The 16,619-nt window shown below is 54.2% G+C and overlaps 1 protein-coding gene across 2 annotated transcripts in view; it reads right to left on the bottom strand.

The window, feature by feature from the left end:
* The window catches only part of PRKAR1B (protein kinase cAMP-dependent type I regulatory subunit beta), a 160,043-nt gene that overhangs the window by 100,463 nt on the left and 42,961 nt on the right, over positions 1-16,619 (bottom strand). For both annotated transcript variants that reach the window (XM_021676288.2, XM_012451554.3), the window contains exon 4: positions 15,857-15,948. In XM_021676288.2, the coding sequence (XP_021531963.1) occupies positions 15,857-15,948 (92 nt within the window). The remainder of the gene's footprint in view (positions 1-15,856; positions 15,949-16,619) is intronic.

The following is a 16,619-nucleotide window of genomic DNA, read 5'->3' as shown; positions in this document are numbered from 1 at the left end:
TGGATGGATGCATGGATGGATGGATGGATGGATGGATGGATGGATGCATGGATGATTCATGCTGACCTCTTCTCCCTCAACACCCCAGATTTAGCCTCTATTAACTCAGAGGACTCGGTGTCTCTGGTCAAGAAGCAAGAAAGCATTTTTTTCACCGTCAGAAAATACGAAGCTATGGGGGTGGTGAACAGGGACGGGGGCAGTACCCAGCGGCGCCAGGGGCTGAGGCGCCGTTTCGGGCGGTCTGAATATTTGGACTCAGCAGCTGACAGGACGCCCTGTCCCTCCACAGCTGTTCCTGGGAGTCAAAGCACATCTTTGTTTGTGGGACTCTTAGCAACTGTTGCTTTTTTTGAAGGACAAGCATGAACCAGCTGTCACCTCACAAGACGTAAAGCAGAGAATGTCAAGTCTTCAGCAACAGGCTTGTAAAGCAAGATGAAAATCATTGTCTGAGCTCAGGGATGCTTTCGTTTCTTCTCACAGCCTCTACCTCCTCACGCGCCAGCAAGGCTTGCGTAATGCTCACTGAGCCCAGCTTTGCAGCAGCAGAAAAAGGCTCAAAAACAGACCCACCACCCTCTAAAGCGGCTCCCAATTAAATGCAGAGAGAAATGCAAACCCGACAGGCAAGGCCTATGTCAGAGACACAGGCCGCAGACGGCAGCTCTGCGAGGCAGCACGTGGATGACGAACCTGCTACCCCAACCTCGCCTATCTGCGGCGACGTGATTATGAAGGCAAGAAACCAGATCAAAAATCAGCAACTTGGTGGAGTGCGGTGGCTCACACCTGTCATCCCAGCACTTTCAGATGCCCAGGAGGGAGGACTGCTTGAGGCCAGGAGTGCAAGACCAGCCTAGGCAACGCAGCGAGACCCCATCTCTACAACAAAGTTAACATTTAGCCAGGCATGGTGGCGCCCACCTGTAGTTCCAGCTACTCGGAAGGCTGAGGCAGGAGAAGCACTGGAGCCCGTGAGGTGGGGGCTGCTGTGACTCGTGACTGCACCACTGCACTCTGGCCTGGGCGACACAGAGAGACCCTGTCTCAGAAAAAAAACAAAGTCAGCATCTTACACTGAAATATCCACAGACAAAATGATCTGATGGCTGAGGTTTGCTTCGAAATAGGTCGGGGTCAGGAGAAAGTGGGAGAGAAGAGAGAGGAAACCGGACTGAACGTGACCTCAGGCTGCGGAAGCCGGTGTTACGAGAGCCACCCGTCTCGCGTGTACTTTTGAAGTTTTCCATGATAAAATGTTTTCTGGTTTTGGATTTTTGGTTTTTTGTTTTGTTTTTAGATAGGGTCTTGCTCTGTTGCCCAGGCTGGAGTGCAGTGGTGCGATCTCAGCTCACTACAACCTCCACCTCCCTGGTTCAAGTGATTCTCCTGCCTCAGCCTCCCGAGCAGCTGAGATTACAGGCACCCACCACCACGCCGGGATAATTTTTGTATTTTTAGTAGAGACAGGATTTTGCCATGTTGGCCAGGCTGGTCTCAAACTCCTGGCCTCAAGTGATCCACCCACCTTGGCCGCCCAGAACGCTGGGATTACAGGCGTGAGCCACGACGCCTGGCCCTAACATGTTTTTTTAAAAAGTATTATCTTGCAGCCATTTGTAAGCTAAGAAAGAATCACCAAAATGGTTCTCATGACACCAGGCAAATAAAATCCTCACACACACATCACAGTCACTCCAAGGGTATGTGCCGGACTGCTCACAACTCAGGAGGATGACAGTCCTAAGACGCGGGTCTCGGCTGCTTCAGGCCACATGCCCCAAAGTAACATCAAAAGGAAGGGGAGGGCACCCGCATGGCGGCCACACACGCGTCCTGAGGCTGGAACATTCTGCGCCTGGAGGCAGCCACGGAGAAGGGAGCTGGGAGCCAATGAGGAGAGGGAGGAACCGCCGACTAGGCCAGAAGACAACGTATGCAAAAACCAACCCAGGGAGGGAACCCCAGGCGCTGATCATGGGTGCCTGCAGGAGGCCAGAGTCTGCTTCCTCTACGGCCCTGCACTTCCCGGAACCCATGCGCTGATCATGGGTGCCTGCAGGACGCCAGAGTCTGCTTCCTCTACGGCCCTGCACTTCCCACTTGCAGATCCACGGGCTTTGTGGGGGTTTTGGTTTTTTCGTTTTGAGACTGAGTCTCGCTTGTCGCCAGGTTGGAGTGCAGTGGCGCAATCTTGGCTCACTGCGACCTCCACCTCCTCTCAGCCTCATGAATAGCTGGGATTATAGGCACCCACCACTATGCCCTGCTAATTTTTGTATTTTCAGTAGAGACGAGGTTTCACCACGTTGGACAGGCTGGTCTTGAACTCCTGAGGTGGGTGGCCCACCGGCCTCGGCCTCCCACACTGCTGGGGTTACAGGTGTGAGCCACCACACCCGGCCTTTTGTTTGTTTTTTGGTTTTCGTTGAGTCGGGCTCTTGCTCTGTCACCCAGGCTGGAGTGCAGTGTCACAATCCCAGCTCACTGCAGCCTCCACCTCCCGGGCTCAAGAGACCCTCCCACCTCAGACTCCTGAGTACTTGGGACCACAGGCTTGTGCTACGTGCCGGGCCCAGATTCCTGGATTTTTATTACAATAAAAAAATGTAATGTTAAAAAAGAGGAGGAGGAGCTGCCCCCAACCCTGCAGGTCTCCCTAGTGAGCAGAAAATGTTTCAGCCCTTGAGGCACGAGGAGCCAGTGGCCTCTCTCACTTTGGTGACAAAGGTTCCGGGCTCTCCCAGCAGGAAAGAGGGGCAGCTGCCTTGGGCTCTCCATCCCTACTCAGTGCTGGCGGGGAAGCGACTGCCCTCCCCAGGATAGTTCCCTCCTGCAGAGACGGGAGGAGCCCACGAGCCCATCCCAGCCTTCTCCCGGCGCCACGATCTGGGTTCCTGTTGCACCCGGGCCTGGCATCCCTTTCCTGCTCAGTCTCCTTGGGGACATGGGCCAACCGGAGTTTCCGTCTGCCACAGCTCGACAGGGCCCAAGTCTGTGAGCCTGCTGCCTCTCAACACCTCCCCAGGTGCCCCAGGCCCCCCAACCCCAACAGGTCCAAATACCTACTCTCCCCCCTCCAGTGTCCCAGGCCCCCCGACACACCCCAACAGATCCAAAATACCTACCCTCCCCGCTCCTGAGTTCCCTTCCAGTCTCATGGATGCCCACAGCAGAATCTGAGTGAGTCTCCTGGGACATCGTCCAAGCAAAGCTGAGTCCTAGGCCCAGCCTCCAAAACTCCCCCTCCGCCTGGGGCCCAGGCTCTCACCCACGAAGCGGCCACAGGACGGGCCTCCGAAAACACCACCCAGGCTTCATCACTCTCTTCCTTCCTGAAATGTGCTGATGCTTTGAAGCAGACTGAGACCAAGACGCGATGGAAGAACGGGACGCAGTCCTGAAGGAGGCCCCGAGACACTCAGGAATCTAGTCTCCCCTCCTCTTTGCCTGGAAAGTCCTCTACCCACCCTTGAGGATGTGGCTGAAGGCTCACTGGGTCTATGAACAAGGGACCCGCCCCCCCAGGGAAATGGCCCCTTCCTCAGTCATCCAGCAACAACCAACACAGCCATGAGACACTTTTATATTTTATATTAATATACTTTTAATGATTAACTTTTAATAAACTTTTAATAAATAATTAACTTTTATATTTTATATTAATGATAACCCACTTTTTATTTATTTGTGTCGCCCAGGCTGGAATGCAATGGTGCAATCACAGTTCACTGCAGCTTCAACCTCCCAGCCTTAAGCGATCCTCCCACCTCAGCTTCCTGAGTAGCTACAACTACAGATGCATGCCACCATGCCCAGTTAAAGCTCTAATTTTTAGGAGAAGCGTAGAGATAGGGTCTTGCTATGCTGCCCAGGCTGGTCTCAAACTCCTGTGCTCAAGCAATCCCCCTGCCTCAGCATCCCAAAGTGCTGGGATTACAGGCGTGAGCCACCGTGCCCAGCTCACCCACTTTTAAAGTACTGGTCCCTTCTAGAAAAGGCTCCCAATCAGGAGAGGAGGAGACGGCTGTGTCCCAGGGTCCTGGCCCTACACAGACAGTGGTCAGCCCAAGGTGCATGTCGTGGTCTGGGCAGCAGCAGTGGCCCCAGGGCAGGTGGCCACAGCTCCCCGGGTGTCAAGTCCTCACCTGGAACCGGGGCACGATGCTGCCATGTGCTCTCAGGGCTGCTGTGAGGACAGGCGACACCGCGCACTCACAGCTCTCAGCCACACACCTGACCCCAGGCAGAGCTCGGGGAGCGTCAGCAATTGGAGTGGCTTCCTCATTCTGCGGGGAGGAGAGAGGCAGGCGTGCAGGGCCTCATCTCAGGAGGACTGATATTTACCCAAGGAAAATGTGTGACCTGGGCAAGCCACACGCTGTCTGAGTCTCGGAGTCTCTGCCTGACAAATGGGAACAGGGTCATCAAATTGCTGACGAGATACTTCGTATGACAAGGAGCCCCGTGGGGATGGGACCCCTCAACGGTCACATTCTCCTCTAGGGAGGGCCCTCCCCATGCGACCTCCCTTTGCCTGGCTTCTCTCCACAGACCCCCATCCCCAGCCAGCTGGTGAATTCTTCACACCCTCTGGCAGGCAACAGGGCTATTTTTAGTGACCGGGGCTCAAGAATAGAGCCGTACCAGGACCCACGGCACCCGTCAGAGTGTGAAAGCTGGTGCATCCCTCCTTCCGGGCACCACGTACTCCCTGTGGCCAGAGCACAGTGGCCAGTGCTGGACCAGGGCTTAGCCTCGGGCCTGCATGAACCAGCCTCTGCCCTGGCATCCTCCGCCTAAAGGACAGCCCCACTCCCTGCCTGGGACAGGGGGACTTCTGCACCTTCTCTGGACCTTGGGTCCCCATCCACATACTGGGTGCTGAAGGCACGGCACATGTGGCATCTCAGTCCACACATCTGCAGGGGCTTGTCAGTGACGACAAAACGTGAACCAGCTGGGGGTCCAGGAGCTGCGGTACTGGAGACCACACAACTAACTTCACAGGTTTCAAGATGTTACAGCAGCTGCCGGGTGCAGTGGCTCACGCCTGCAATCCTACTTTGGGAGGCCAAGGCAGGAGGATCGCTTGGACCCAGGAGGCTCAAGGCCAGCCTGGGCAACATAGCAAGATTCTCTCTACAAATTTTTTTTTTAATACCTGGGCGTGGTGGTGCACACCTGTGGCCCCAGCTACTTGGGAGGCTGAAGCAGGAGGATTGTTTGAGCCCATGAAGTCAAAGCTGCAGTGAGCCAAGATCATGCCACTGCACTCCAGCCTGAGCAACAGAGCAAGACTCTGTCTCAAAAAACAAAAACAAAAACCTTACGGCACCAAACAGCCAGGACCACAGGCAAGATCCACGCAGACCGCCATCACCTCCTGGGTGAGAAAGTCCTGAGGTCCTCTCTACCCACGAGTCGGACAAAGCAAGAGGCCTTGTTGTCACTGTGGTCTTAGCGCCAGCCCTGGAGACCCTTTCAAACAGGCTCCATGGAGAGCTGCCATGGTCCTGCAGCTCCAGACCCCCACAGGACTTACTAGCCAGAAAATGTGAAGCATGTGGAAAATGACTGTCCTCTTTAAAAGGTTGTTGGCTTTTCCCGGAATGTTAACGAGCTGTGTATGCGTTCACGGTGGGCAGGTCCGCCCTGAGCAGCCACATCTCAGCCAGGTCCAAGTCCCAGCTTCTTCTCCTCCTAGCTGGGTGGCCCCAGGGAGCCGGCTTAACCTCTGCCTCCCCTGCCAAACAGCAGCCTCAGAGGGCCACTGGGGAGCTCTAGACGACACGGCTGGGCCCTATGGCCCAGGGACTGGCCATCGCACACGTCATCTGACGCAAACTTCAAAGCCCAGGCTTCGGCCTCTGTTGAATTCAGCTTCTAAAGCCTCCTGGGCTCAAGTGGCCCGATTTGTTCAAGGCCTCTTCTGCCGAGATCCAGCCGGGTTTTCTGCAAACGGAAACCAGATTCTCTGCATGTTCAAGCCATCAAGCATCTCCTCAGATGAGGCCCTGCATTTTCCAAAATGCTAGTTTTGTTTTTTCCATGTTGCCCGAAAGGGAAGCAGAAAGTCCCAAAGCCCAAGCCAGAATTGGGAGGGGGCAGCGAAGGTTCAGAGAAGCCAGGACACAGCCCCTTTCAGCTGTCTGTGAATTCGACAGACCGGCATGTCTTTCCCATCACCTGAGGATCCAAGGCAATTTGTGGAAAAACAGACCGCAGAGATACGCGGGTGGGAGGAAGAGAAACAGCGACAGATGATAGAGACAGCAGCACAGGCCAGCAGCACTGCTCAGGCCAGAGGCCTGTGTTTTAATTAGGGCAGCAGAAAGCTGGAGTCGCTGCCAGGAAGGCCGCCCCAAGGGTGAGGTGCACTTGCCCGCACCCGTCTGGCGGCTCCAGTAATGAGGTCCCCACCGGAGGCCCAATGCACAAACACACATGGTGCCGCCCAATTACCACGCTTCTTGGCTCCCAGGAGCTCAGCGATGCTCCCCCTCCAGGCTCCCTAATCAGGGCAAGCTGGGAAGGGACCACCTCCCTCCTCAAGGCCTGGAACACACCCTCCAGGGACGGCCTTCATGGTCCTGGCACATCCCAGGGCCCCGGGGCATGCGGGGCTGCTTCCTGAAGCTGCTGAGATCCCTGGCTAAGGCGTAACTGCCCTGGGCACTCCAGGGAGGGTGCAGAATCGCTTCACTCCACTAGCTGACAGCAGGTGAGGAGACGGCACCTGCCACCACCCCAGGGCCCACCCTGGGAGCTACTCAACTCTACAGATGGGCTGTGCAGGTGCTGTCCCAGGGGATAAGGACACTCCACTCCAGCCCCAGGAGGACACGTGCTGTGTGGATCAGTGCAACAGGCCAAGGCCCCTCTTACTGGGTCTCAGAGCTCTGCTCGGTTCAGTGACGTGGGGACAAGGCGGCCTCCTAGGGATCTTCCTGCTGACCGTGGGTGCTGAGAGGCTCGGAGCAGCCTATTTGCTAACTCAGGCCCAGTGTGGAGCAGAGGACGACTCAAGGCTACACCAGCCTCCTTCTCATTGAGTGGGCCTGTGTGATCCCTCTGGATAGCTGGGCCAGCCTACAAGGGGCAAAGCATCGCCCAGGAAAAAGCCCCTTAATGGACTCCGCTGCCATACAGCCAAAGGGCCACAGAAAGATGGTGATGACGATGACTATGACAGTGATGATGAAGGTGAAGGTGGTGGGGATGGTGATGATGGTGGTGGTGGTGATGGGGATGGGGATGGTGATGATGATGGTGGTGGTGATGGGGATGGTGATGATGGTGGTGGTGGTGATGGGGATGGGGATGGTGATGATGGTGGTGGTGGTGATGGGGATGGGGATGGTGATGATGATGGTGGTGGTGATGGGGATGGGGATGGTGATGATGGTGGTGGTGGTGATGGGGATGGGGATGGTGATGATGGTGGTGGTGGTGATGGGGATGGTGATGATGGTGGTGGTGGTGATGGGGATGGGGATGGTGATGATGGTGGTGGTGGTGATGGGGATGGGGATGGTGATGATGGTGGTGGTGGTGATGGGGATGGGGATGGTGATGATGGTGGTGGTGGTGATGGGGATGGTGATGATGGTGGTGGTGGTGATGGGGATGGGGATGGTGATGATGGTGGTGGTGGTGATGGGGATGGGGATGGTGATGATGGTGGTGGTGGTGATGGGGATGGTGATGATGGTGGTGGTGGTGATGGGGATGGGGATGGTGATGATGGTGGTGGTGGTGATGGGGATGGGGATGGTGATGATGGTGGTGGTGGTGATGGTGATGGGGATGGTGATGATGGTGGTGGTGGTGATGGTGATGGGGATGGTGATGATGGTGGTGGTGGTGATGGGGATGGGGATGGTGATGATGATGGTGGTGGTGATGGTGATGGGGATGGTGATGATGGTGGTGGTGGTGATGGGGATGGTGATGATGGTGGTGGTGGTGATGGGGATGGGGATGGTGATGATGGTGGTGGTGGTGATGGGGATGGGGATGGTGATGATGATGGTGGTGGTGATGGGGATGGTGATGATGGTGGTGGTGGTGATGGGGATGGTGATGGTGGTGGTGGTGATGGGGATGGTGATGGTGGTGATGAGTATGATGGTGATGGTGGTGATAACGGTACACACATAGATTTTACTGCTTTGTATTCTCACAACAACCTCAAGGTCAGTTTCATCATCCTCATTTGACACCTGAGGAAACTGAGGCTCAGAGAATGTCATTACGTATAAATAACATCCACAACTCTCTCCTTCCAAAAGGCGTTTTAAATCCTGTGGTATCTGAGTGAGATTGTGTGTGCATGATGGTGTGTACACGTGTGCCTGGGAATAAGACCACCCAGCCCAACACCTGTGTGATGAGGACTGCTGGTTCTGTCTCACCCGGAGCCATCTCCCTACAGTTGCAGCTCGCCCCAGGACACTACGGACCCACACACTGACAATGCCTAAATCACCCCCTCTCAATCTTCCGTCCTCACACAGGCGGCGGGGGCAGGCGCAGGTGACATGTCCTCACCAGGGGAGAAGCACAGCTTTAGGTGCCCAAGAACTTGAGCTGGAACCCTGGCCCTGCTCCTGAGGAGTTTGGGGACCTTGGACAAGGACCTTGGACAAAATGAGGCAGTGAGGTTGGCACTACGCCTCTCACAGGATCCTGTGCAAGGGCCCGGGGAAAGCCTTTGATCAAGGCCAACTAGCCATACCACCATCCTGGAAGGACGTGGCCCAGGGGAGTTGCAGCCTCCCCCACAACCACATTGCACTATCTCCCTTTAAGTCAAAGGTCTTACACATCATTTCCACCCTTCTTCAAGCTTACGTGTCTCCCGTGCAACCTAGGAAAACAGTGATAGCAAATGACAGGAGCAAAGTCACACAGCCTGTGACAATGGGGAGATCTGTCTTTTTTTAAATTTGTATTTATTTTTATTTTTTTAATTTTTGAGACAAAGTCTTGCTCTGTCACCCAGGCTGGAGTGCAATGGTGCGATCTCGGCTCACTGCAACCTCCGCCTCCAGGGTTCAAGCAATTCCCCTGCCTCAGCCTCCTGAATAGCTGGGATTACAGGCGCGTGTCACCATGCCTGGCTAATTTTTGTATTTTTAGGAGACACGGGGTTGGTTTCACAGGCTGGTATGTTTGGCCTGTTGGCCAGGCTGGTCTCAAACTCCTGTCCTCAGGTGATCCACCCACCTCGGCCTCCCAAAGTTCAGGGATTACAGGCATGAGCCACCATGCCCAGCCGCCATGTAAACGCCTGGGATGTCTGTGTTGAACCTGAACGTGGATGGAGGGTCATTAGGCCAGCAGGTGTGCACACTCCACAGGTGGATGTACCTGCAAAGGATTCTCTGTCGCACTTTTCCTAAGCGGGGAAGCAGAGAGGACAGCAGGCAGCCTCAGAGTCAGGGGTGTGCCAGACGCCCTGCAAACTTGGAAGGAATTTTGCTCTAGTTGCCAAACCACAGCTGAGCAGAGGCAAAGCTATGAAGCTCAGCTTCTCATACACTGGAAAAAGCAAAGCGTTTGGATGCTGCACAGGAGAGACGTCACGTGAAAGGTCGAGAGACGATGCCTCCCCCGCCCGCTCCCTCTGGAACCGGCTGCCTGAGCCATCGGTCTGTTTCTTTAGAGACCACAGCCAGAAAAAGGAGCCCATTGGGCTTTCAATATGGAAAGTGAGTTTTCCTATGTGCAAAGCAAAAGGCATGACACAGACACACACGCCCTGTGCAAACACTTCCTTTTCAAGCCAGCCTTACAAAGAGGGGTTTTTAATCTAACCATCTGCTTCCTCTGTTTCTTGTCCCACCTAGCTCTTGGATCCAGAGGGGTCAGAGACAGAGGGCACACATGGTTCTGATTCTCGGGGCCAAGGGCACAGGACCCAGCGCAGATACTTCCTGCACACAAACAGCTGAGATGACCCAGAGACATCATTTGGCTCAGCTCACACTCAGCAGTCAGGCTGGCTCTAAAATAAGAGCTTCACTGAACCTGCCTAGAGCCTGGGAGCTGGGGAGGGGCCGGAAAGGATGCGAGGAGTTTAGACGAAACACAGTTGCCACCAAGGGGGCACAGAAAGGAATGGGAGGCTCCAAGTTCAGTCAGGCTGGAAAGGAAGCAGAATCTGTGGCCCCTCAAAAAGCTAAACTTGGATCTACCAAACAAGCCAGCAATTTCATCCACGGGCATCTGCCGAGAAGACTCAAACAGACACCTGCACACCCCTGTTCACAGCAGCACTAATCACAAAACCAAAAGGTGGAAACAGCCCAAGGGTCTATCAACAGACAAATGGATACACAAATGCGGTGTGCCCATGGAGTGGAATATTACTCAGCCCTGAAAAAGCAAGAAAGCGTTGCCACACGCTATGCTGTGGATGTGCATTGAAAACACTGTGCTTAGTGAAAGAGCCCATCACAGAAGGTCGTGTGTCATGATTCATTTTAGTTACATGACAGCTCATACAAAATACTTAGAATGAGGCAAGCTCATAGAAAGAGAAAGTACATTGGGGTCCTCAGGGGCCCAGGAGGGGGAGATAGGAGTGACTGTGTAATAGGTTTTGGGCTTCTATATGGAATAATGAAAATTTTAGAAGCAAAGAGTGGTGATGACAGCACAATATTGTGAATGTAATTAATGCCACTGAATTAAACACTTAAAAATGGTTAAAATGGGCTGGGAGGCAGTAGCTCACGCCTGTGATCCCAGTAGTTTGGGAGGCCGAGGCGGGTGGATCACCTGAGGTCAGGAGTTCGAAGCCAGCCTGGTCAACATGGTGAAACCCTGCCTCTACTAAAAATACAAAAATTAGCTGGGCATGGTGGTGGGTGCCTGTAATCTCAGCTACTCAGGAGGCTGTGGCTGGAGAATCGCTTGAACCCAGGAGACAGAGGGTGCAGTGAGCTGAAATCGCACCGCACTCCAGCCTGGGTGACAGAGTGAGACCCTGCCTCAAAAAAAAAAAAAAAAAGTTAAAATGGCAAACTTTATGCAACATGTATTTGCCACGATGAAAACGAGAGCCAGAGAGGAGGCCGGTGGGCAGGTCCACGTGCCCGTTTTCAGGGTTTGGATGGAAACGCTGCACTTGCAGGGACAGAGATGGTAGGAACGAGAAGCAGCTACAATATCATGAACTCCCACTTCATATTCCTCCCGCAGCGCCCAGGAAACGGCCCTGCCCAGGGTCCCCGCAACCAGGCCAGGCCAGGCGACCAGGCATGGCCCGTGCTCACCTGTGACAGGTGACACTTCTGGGCTGAGGCCATGACAAGCCTGTGCCTCTATGAACAAGGAAGCCCGGGTGGACAGCCAAGCCCCGGAGCTAGGCAGCCCGGGCCTCTGAGCTACCCCACGGCACGGCGTCCGGCAGAGGGGCTCAGGACCACGGACGCGGCATCGGCCCTAGATGCTGGAGATGATCGCTGCTGCGGCCCAGCCCAGCCCGTCTTCAGCCAGAGCCTCCCAGACCTCGGCGCTCTCAATGACCACAGGCTCATCGGCCAGAAGATAGGGACACAGAGACTTCGTGTGAGTGGGTTCTGTCTGACAACGGGGTCAGGAACTGAAGCGACAGTTCACCTCCTTCTTCCTCAGGTTGAGGACACGAGGATTTCTAAAGGGCCCTGAACCCCCAACTTCTCGATCACTCGGTGGCCTTCACTGAGCTCCGCAGAATTCAGATTCTGAAGATGGGTGTGGATGTCATCTGGCCAGAGCCCGGCTTTGGATACACCGTCAGCTCACCGGGCTGCCTCTGGAGGGAGAAAAGCTCAGGGGACTCCCAAGGCCAGAGCATCTGCCTCTCCCCACGGCTACTTCCACAGGAGCAAGCCATGCAGAGGGACACGGGAGCCCCAAAGAAGCACCAGGACCCTTGGGAATTTCAGGCACCTATTTGGGTATTTAGGTGGGTTTTTGTTTGTTCTGAGATAGGATCTTGCTCTGCTGCCCAGGCTGGAGTGTAGTGACATGATCTCCGCTCACTGTAGCCTTGAACTCCTGAGCTCCAGCACTCCTTTCACCTCAGCCTCCTGAGTAGCTGGGATTACAGGTGCGCACCACCAGGCCCAGCTAATTTTTGTATTTTTAGTAGAGACGGGGTTTCACCGTGTCGACCAGGATGGTCTCGATCTCTTGTCCTCGTGATCCTCCCACCTCAGCCTCCCAAAGTGCTGGGATTATAGGCGTGAGCCACCACGCTCAGCCAGGCCTGGCTAATTTTTTTAAGAGATGGGGTCTCACTATGTTGCCCAGGCTAAGACACATATTTGAATCCGAGGAAGATTCTGAGATATCCATTTTCCTGGCTACTCTCTAGCAATGCCTTCTTCCCTGTGGCCCCAACACCCCCACAGGCGGCAGGTTCCTGCAGAAATGAACACAGCTGAGCCACCACGCGTTCATCAGCTCTCCCGTGCCCAAGTACAGCAGGTCCTGAGACAACAGCAATGTTTCCTTCTGCAGTTCTGGAGTCCAGACATCCAGATCCGGGATGAGCAGGTGGAAACCAAGATGCTGCAGGGCCCGGAGGCCCCGGGCAGGCCCCTCCTCATCTGTTCTGGTGGCTGCAGCCCCCCCTTAGCCTGTGGCCACATCTCGCCAACCCCTGCCTTGTGGTAACATGGCCTCTTCCCCTTCTGTGTAGAATCTCCTCCTGCCTCCCCTTATGAGGCACATGTGATGGTGTCAGGGCCCTCCTAGGAAAGCCAGGACTACTTGTCCACCTCGAGCCTCACTTCATCACATGGGCAGAGTCCCTCTGTGCCTCTCAAGATGACACATCCAGGTCCCAGAGACTATGCCATGTGTATCTTGGGGGGCCTGGACACCTCCCAGGATGGAGTAGCCATGCCCAGCTACTCCAGTCACATCTAGCTACTCTAGTCATGCCCGGCTACTCCATCCGTGCCTAGCTACTCTAGCCACACCGAGATACTTCAGCCACACCCAGCTATTCTAGCCATACCCAGCTACTCTAGCCACATCTAACTACCCCAGTCATGCCCAGCTACTCCATGTATACTCTAGCCACACCCATATATTCCAGCCACAGCCAGATATTCCAGCCATGTCCAGCTACTTCAACCAAACCCAGCTATTCCAGCCATGCCCATCTACTCCAGCCAAACCCAGCTACTCCAGCCACACCCAGCTACTCTAGCCACATACAGCCACTCCAGTCAGGCCCAGGTAACTCTATCCAAGCCCAGCTACTCCAGCCACACCCAGCTTCTCCAGCCACACTCAGCTCCTCCAGCCACACCCAGCTTCTCCAGCCACACCCGGCTTCTCCAGACATGCTCAGTTACCCTAACCACTGCCCAACCACAGAAGCAGGAGCTGTTCCTGCTTGGGGTAACTGGGCACCCTGGACCCAGAGTATCCAGCCTGAACTGGCCACACACTCCGGACAAGGTAGGGTTTTCAGCATGATATGAGCAGTTGGGAGCCAAGGCCCCCGAAGGCCATCCTCCGCATAGCCCCTGCAAGCCCTTCTGGGTGAGATTCCAGCAACATGTATCAAAAGCCTGTTAAAAACACGCACAGCAGCACCCACCGGGATCTTAGCGGGCCCATCTCTGACCCAGCAACCTGAATGCCGGGACTCTCCTGCCTAGCGGCTGCCTCACTACTCACAGAAACACTGTAGCGCAGAGAAATGAGAAACCTCCCACGCGACCTCGGCAAAGGCGGCCGTTAATAAACTCTGATTCATCCTTACAATGGAACACCGTGCAGATACTTGCAACAATTAGATTTGCGCTTACATGGAAGGACTTCTTAGACCCGTCATCGGCAAGGAGCAGGGCCAAGAACGAGGTGTCTAGTGTGTTCCCGGGGCCCCCACCTGCATTCATGGGCACACACCTGCAAACACACAGGGCGGCTGGAGCCTCCCGGGACCACCACGCGGTCACCCTCAGGGGAAGAGAGAAAAAGACACTTTCTCTTTGCATTTTATACATATGGAGGTCACTTAGATTTTATATAGGACTGGTATCAAAATGTGTTCAGTTAATCTAATGAAGAATTATAATTTGTCAAAAAATTGTTTTTTATCTTATTTTATTTATTTATTTATTTATTTTTTGAGATGGAGTTTCGCTCCTGTTGCACAGGCTGGAGTGCAATGGCATGATCTCGGCTCACCGCAACCTCCGCTTCCTGGGTTCAAGTGATTCTCCTGCCTCGGCCTCTGGAGTAGCTGGGACTACAGGCACTCACCACTACGCCCATCTAATTTTGTATTTGTAGTAGAGACGGGGTTTCTCCATGTTGGTCAGGTTGGTCTTGAACTCCTGACCTCAGGTGATCTGCCTGCCTCAGCCTCCCAAAGTGCTGGGATTAAAGGCATGAGCCACTGCAACTGGCCTAAAAAATTATTTTAAAAGAGAGAATTTTCAAAATGTTACACATCCTTTGATCACATCAAGAAATTTATCTCAAAGAAAGAAATAAGCAAGTACTCCACGATGAAAATGTGAAAGGATGACTATCAAATGTTTATAAAATAAAAAATGCAGGCCGGGCATGGTGGCTCACACCTGCAATCCCAGCACTTTGAGAGGCCAAGGAGGGCGGATTCCTTGAGGTCAAGAGTTCGAGATCAGCCTGGCCAACATGAGGAAACCCTGTCTCTACTAAAAGTACAAAAATTAGCCAGGCATGGTGGTGGGCGCCTGTAGTCCCAACTACTCAGGAGGCTGAGGCAGGAGAATCGCCTGAATACGGGAGGCAGAGGTTGAAGTGAGCTGAGATCACACTACTGCAGTCCAGCCTGGGCAACAGAGCAAGACTCTGTCTAACACAGTAATACTAATAACAGAGATTTTAAAAATGCAAACAGCCACAGTAGGAAAACAGCCGATTCACAGAGAAACTGACAGCACGGACTGCTCTGAAACCCTTGCTGGCAAGGAAAGGTGCTGAGGACACCGTAAGTGTGACAAACGGTGTAGAATGAGAAGCGGTGATAGACAGGATCTGTGCACAGAGAAACTCCTTAGGGACAACCCCGCAAATGTCCCCAAGGACTATTTCTAGGCATCAGATGGAAACATTTTTGCTTTAAATCTTTCCCAAATCATCTTCATTTTTCCAATTATGTCTAGGATCAACATTCCCACACATGGCATCCGAGCTCCTTCACACTCGGACCTCTCCCTGAATAACCCTGGCCTCCTCTGTCCCCTCACTGCGACCCTGCAGACCTCATCAAGCTGCCACCTCCTGCCTCAGGCTTCCAAGCTCCCAGCATTGGCAGGAGCCTTGGGAAAGGTGCATCCCGGCCCCATCTCCCCTACAAGGCGATGAGTTTAACAACGGCAAGGCACATCCACGCATGCCAAAGAGGCTGGAACACAAAGCCCACGGTAATCAGACCACCCAGGCCTTTCTAGGTATAGCGTGAGGGGAAACCACAGACCCAGACCCGGTATTTGAGGAAGGCAGCCTGGCTCTCCCAGAGCAGGGACTCAGTTCCGCGGCAGGGCAGCTGCATGCAGCACAGTATTTCGGGAAGCCACCCCTGCCTGGTGAGCCCACATTTCCAGAAAGCTGTAACACGCTTCTCCTGGAGCCGAGCATTCCATGATCCACGGCCCGTGAGTCAGACAAATGGCAAAGCCTCCCTGGAGGCCGGGGAGGGTGGTGGTACTGCTGGGGTGGGAGACAGGTCTGCCCACCTCCTGGAGGCCAGGGAGGGCAGCGGTGATGCCGGGGCGGGGTATGGATCTGCCCCACCTCCTGAAGGCCGGGGAGGATGGCAGTGATGCCCTGGTGAGCAACGGGGCCTGCCTACCTCCTCTCGTTGTCATCCAGGTGAGCGAACAGCACATTCTTGGAGATGGCCTTGGCCAGCGCAGTCATGGTCTTGTAGTCCTTGGGAATCACCTGAAGGGAACAGGAAACATCAGCACGTGAGCCACTCTGTCCTGATGCTGTGACGCGGCCTGAAATCTCCCTATTCGGCCCTCAGCTTGGTGTTATCAGGCAATGGTAAAAATAGGCATTTGGAGTTTGATGTGTATTTCACCACTCTGTTTTTTTCTTTTTTTCAGACAGTGTCTTGCTCAGTTACCCAGGCTGGAGTGCAGTGGTGCAATCACAGCTCACGGCAGCCCCCATCTCCTGGGCTCAAGTGCTTCTCCTGCCTCAGCCTCCCAAGTAGCTGGGACCACAGGCGTGCACCACCACACCTGGCTAATGTTTTTATTTTTAGTATAGATGAGGTCTCGCTATGTTGCTGAGGCTGGTCTCAAACATCTGAGCTCAAACAATCCTCCCTCCTCAGGCTCCCAAAGTGCCAGGATTACAGGCACCTGCACCCGCACCCAGCCTCTTACTATTTTTGCAATGCAGTCACATAAGACTTAATGATGAGAAGCATCCTGAGAAATTCATCATTAGGCAATTTCATCATCCTGCAAACATCACAGAGTAACTGACACAAGCCTAGCTGGTACAGCCCACTGCGCACTGAGGTTATAAGATGACAGAGCCCATCTCTCCTAGGCTGCAAGTCTGTACAGCATGTGACCATCCTCAACACTGCAAGCAGCCGT

The sequence above is a fragment of the Aotus nancymaae genome, unplaced genomic scaffold (assembly GCF_030222135.1).
Source record: "Aotus nancymaae isolate 86718 unplaced genomic scaffold, 86718_ANA_hifiasm-v0.15.2.pri h1tg000015l_1, whole genome shotgun sequence".
In the NCBI taxonomy this organism is placed as follows: Eukaryota; Metazoa; Chordata; class Mammalia; order Primates; family Aotidae; genus Aotus; species Aotus nancymaae.
This window is presented reverse-complemented; position numbering and strand designations above follow the sequence as displayed.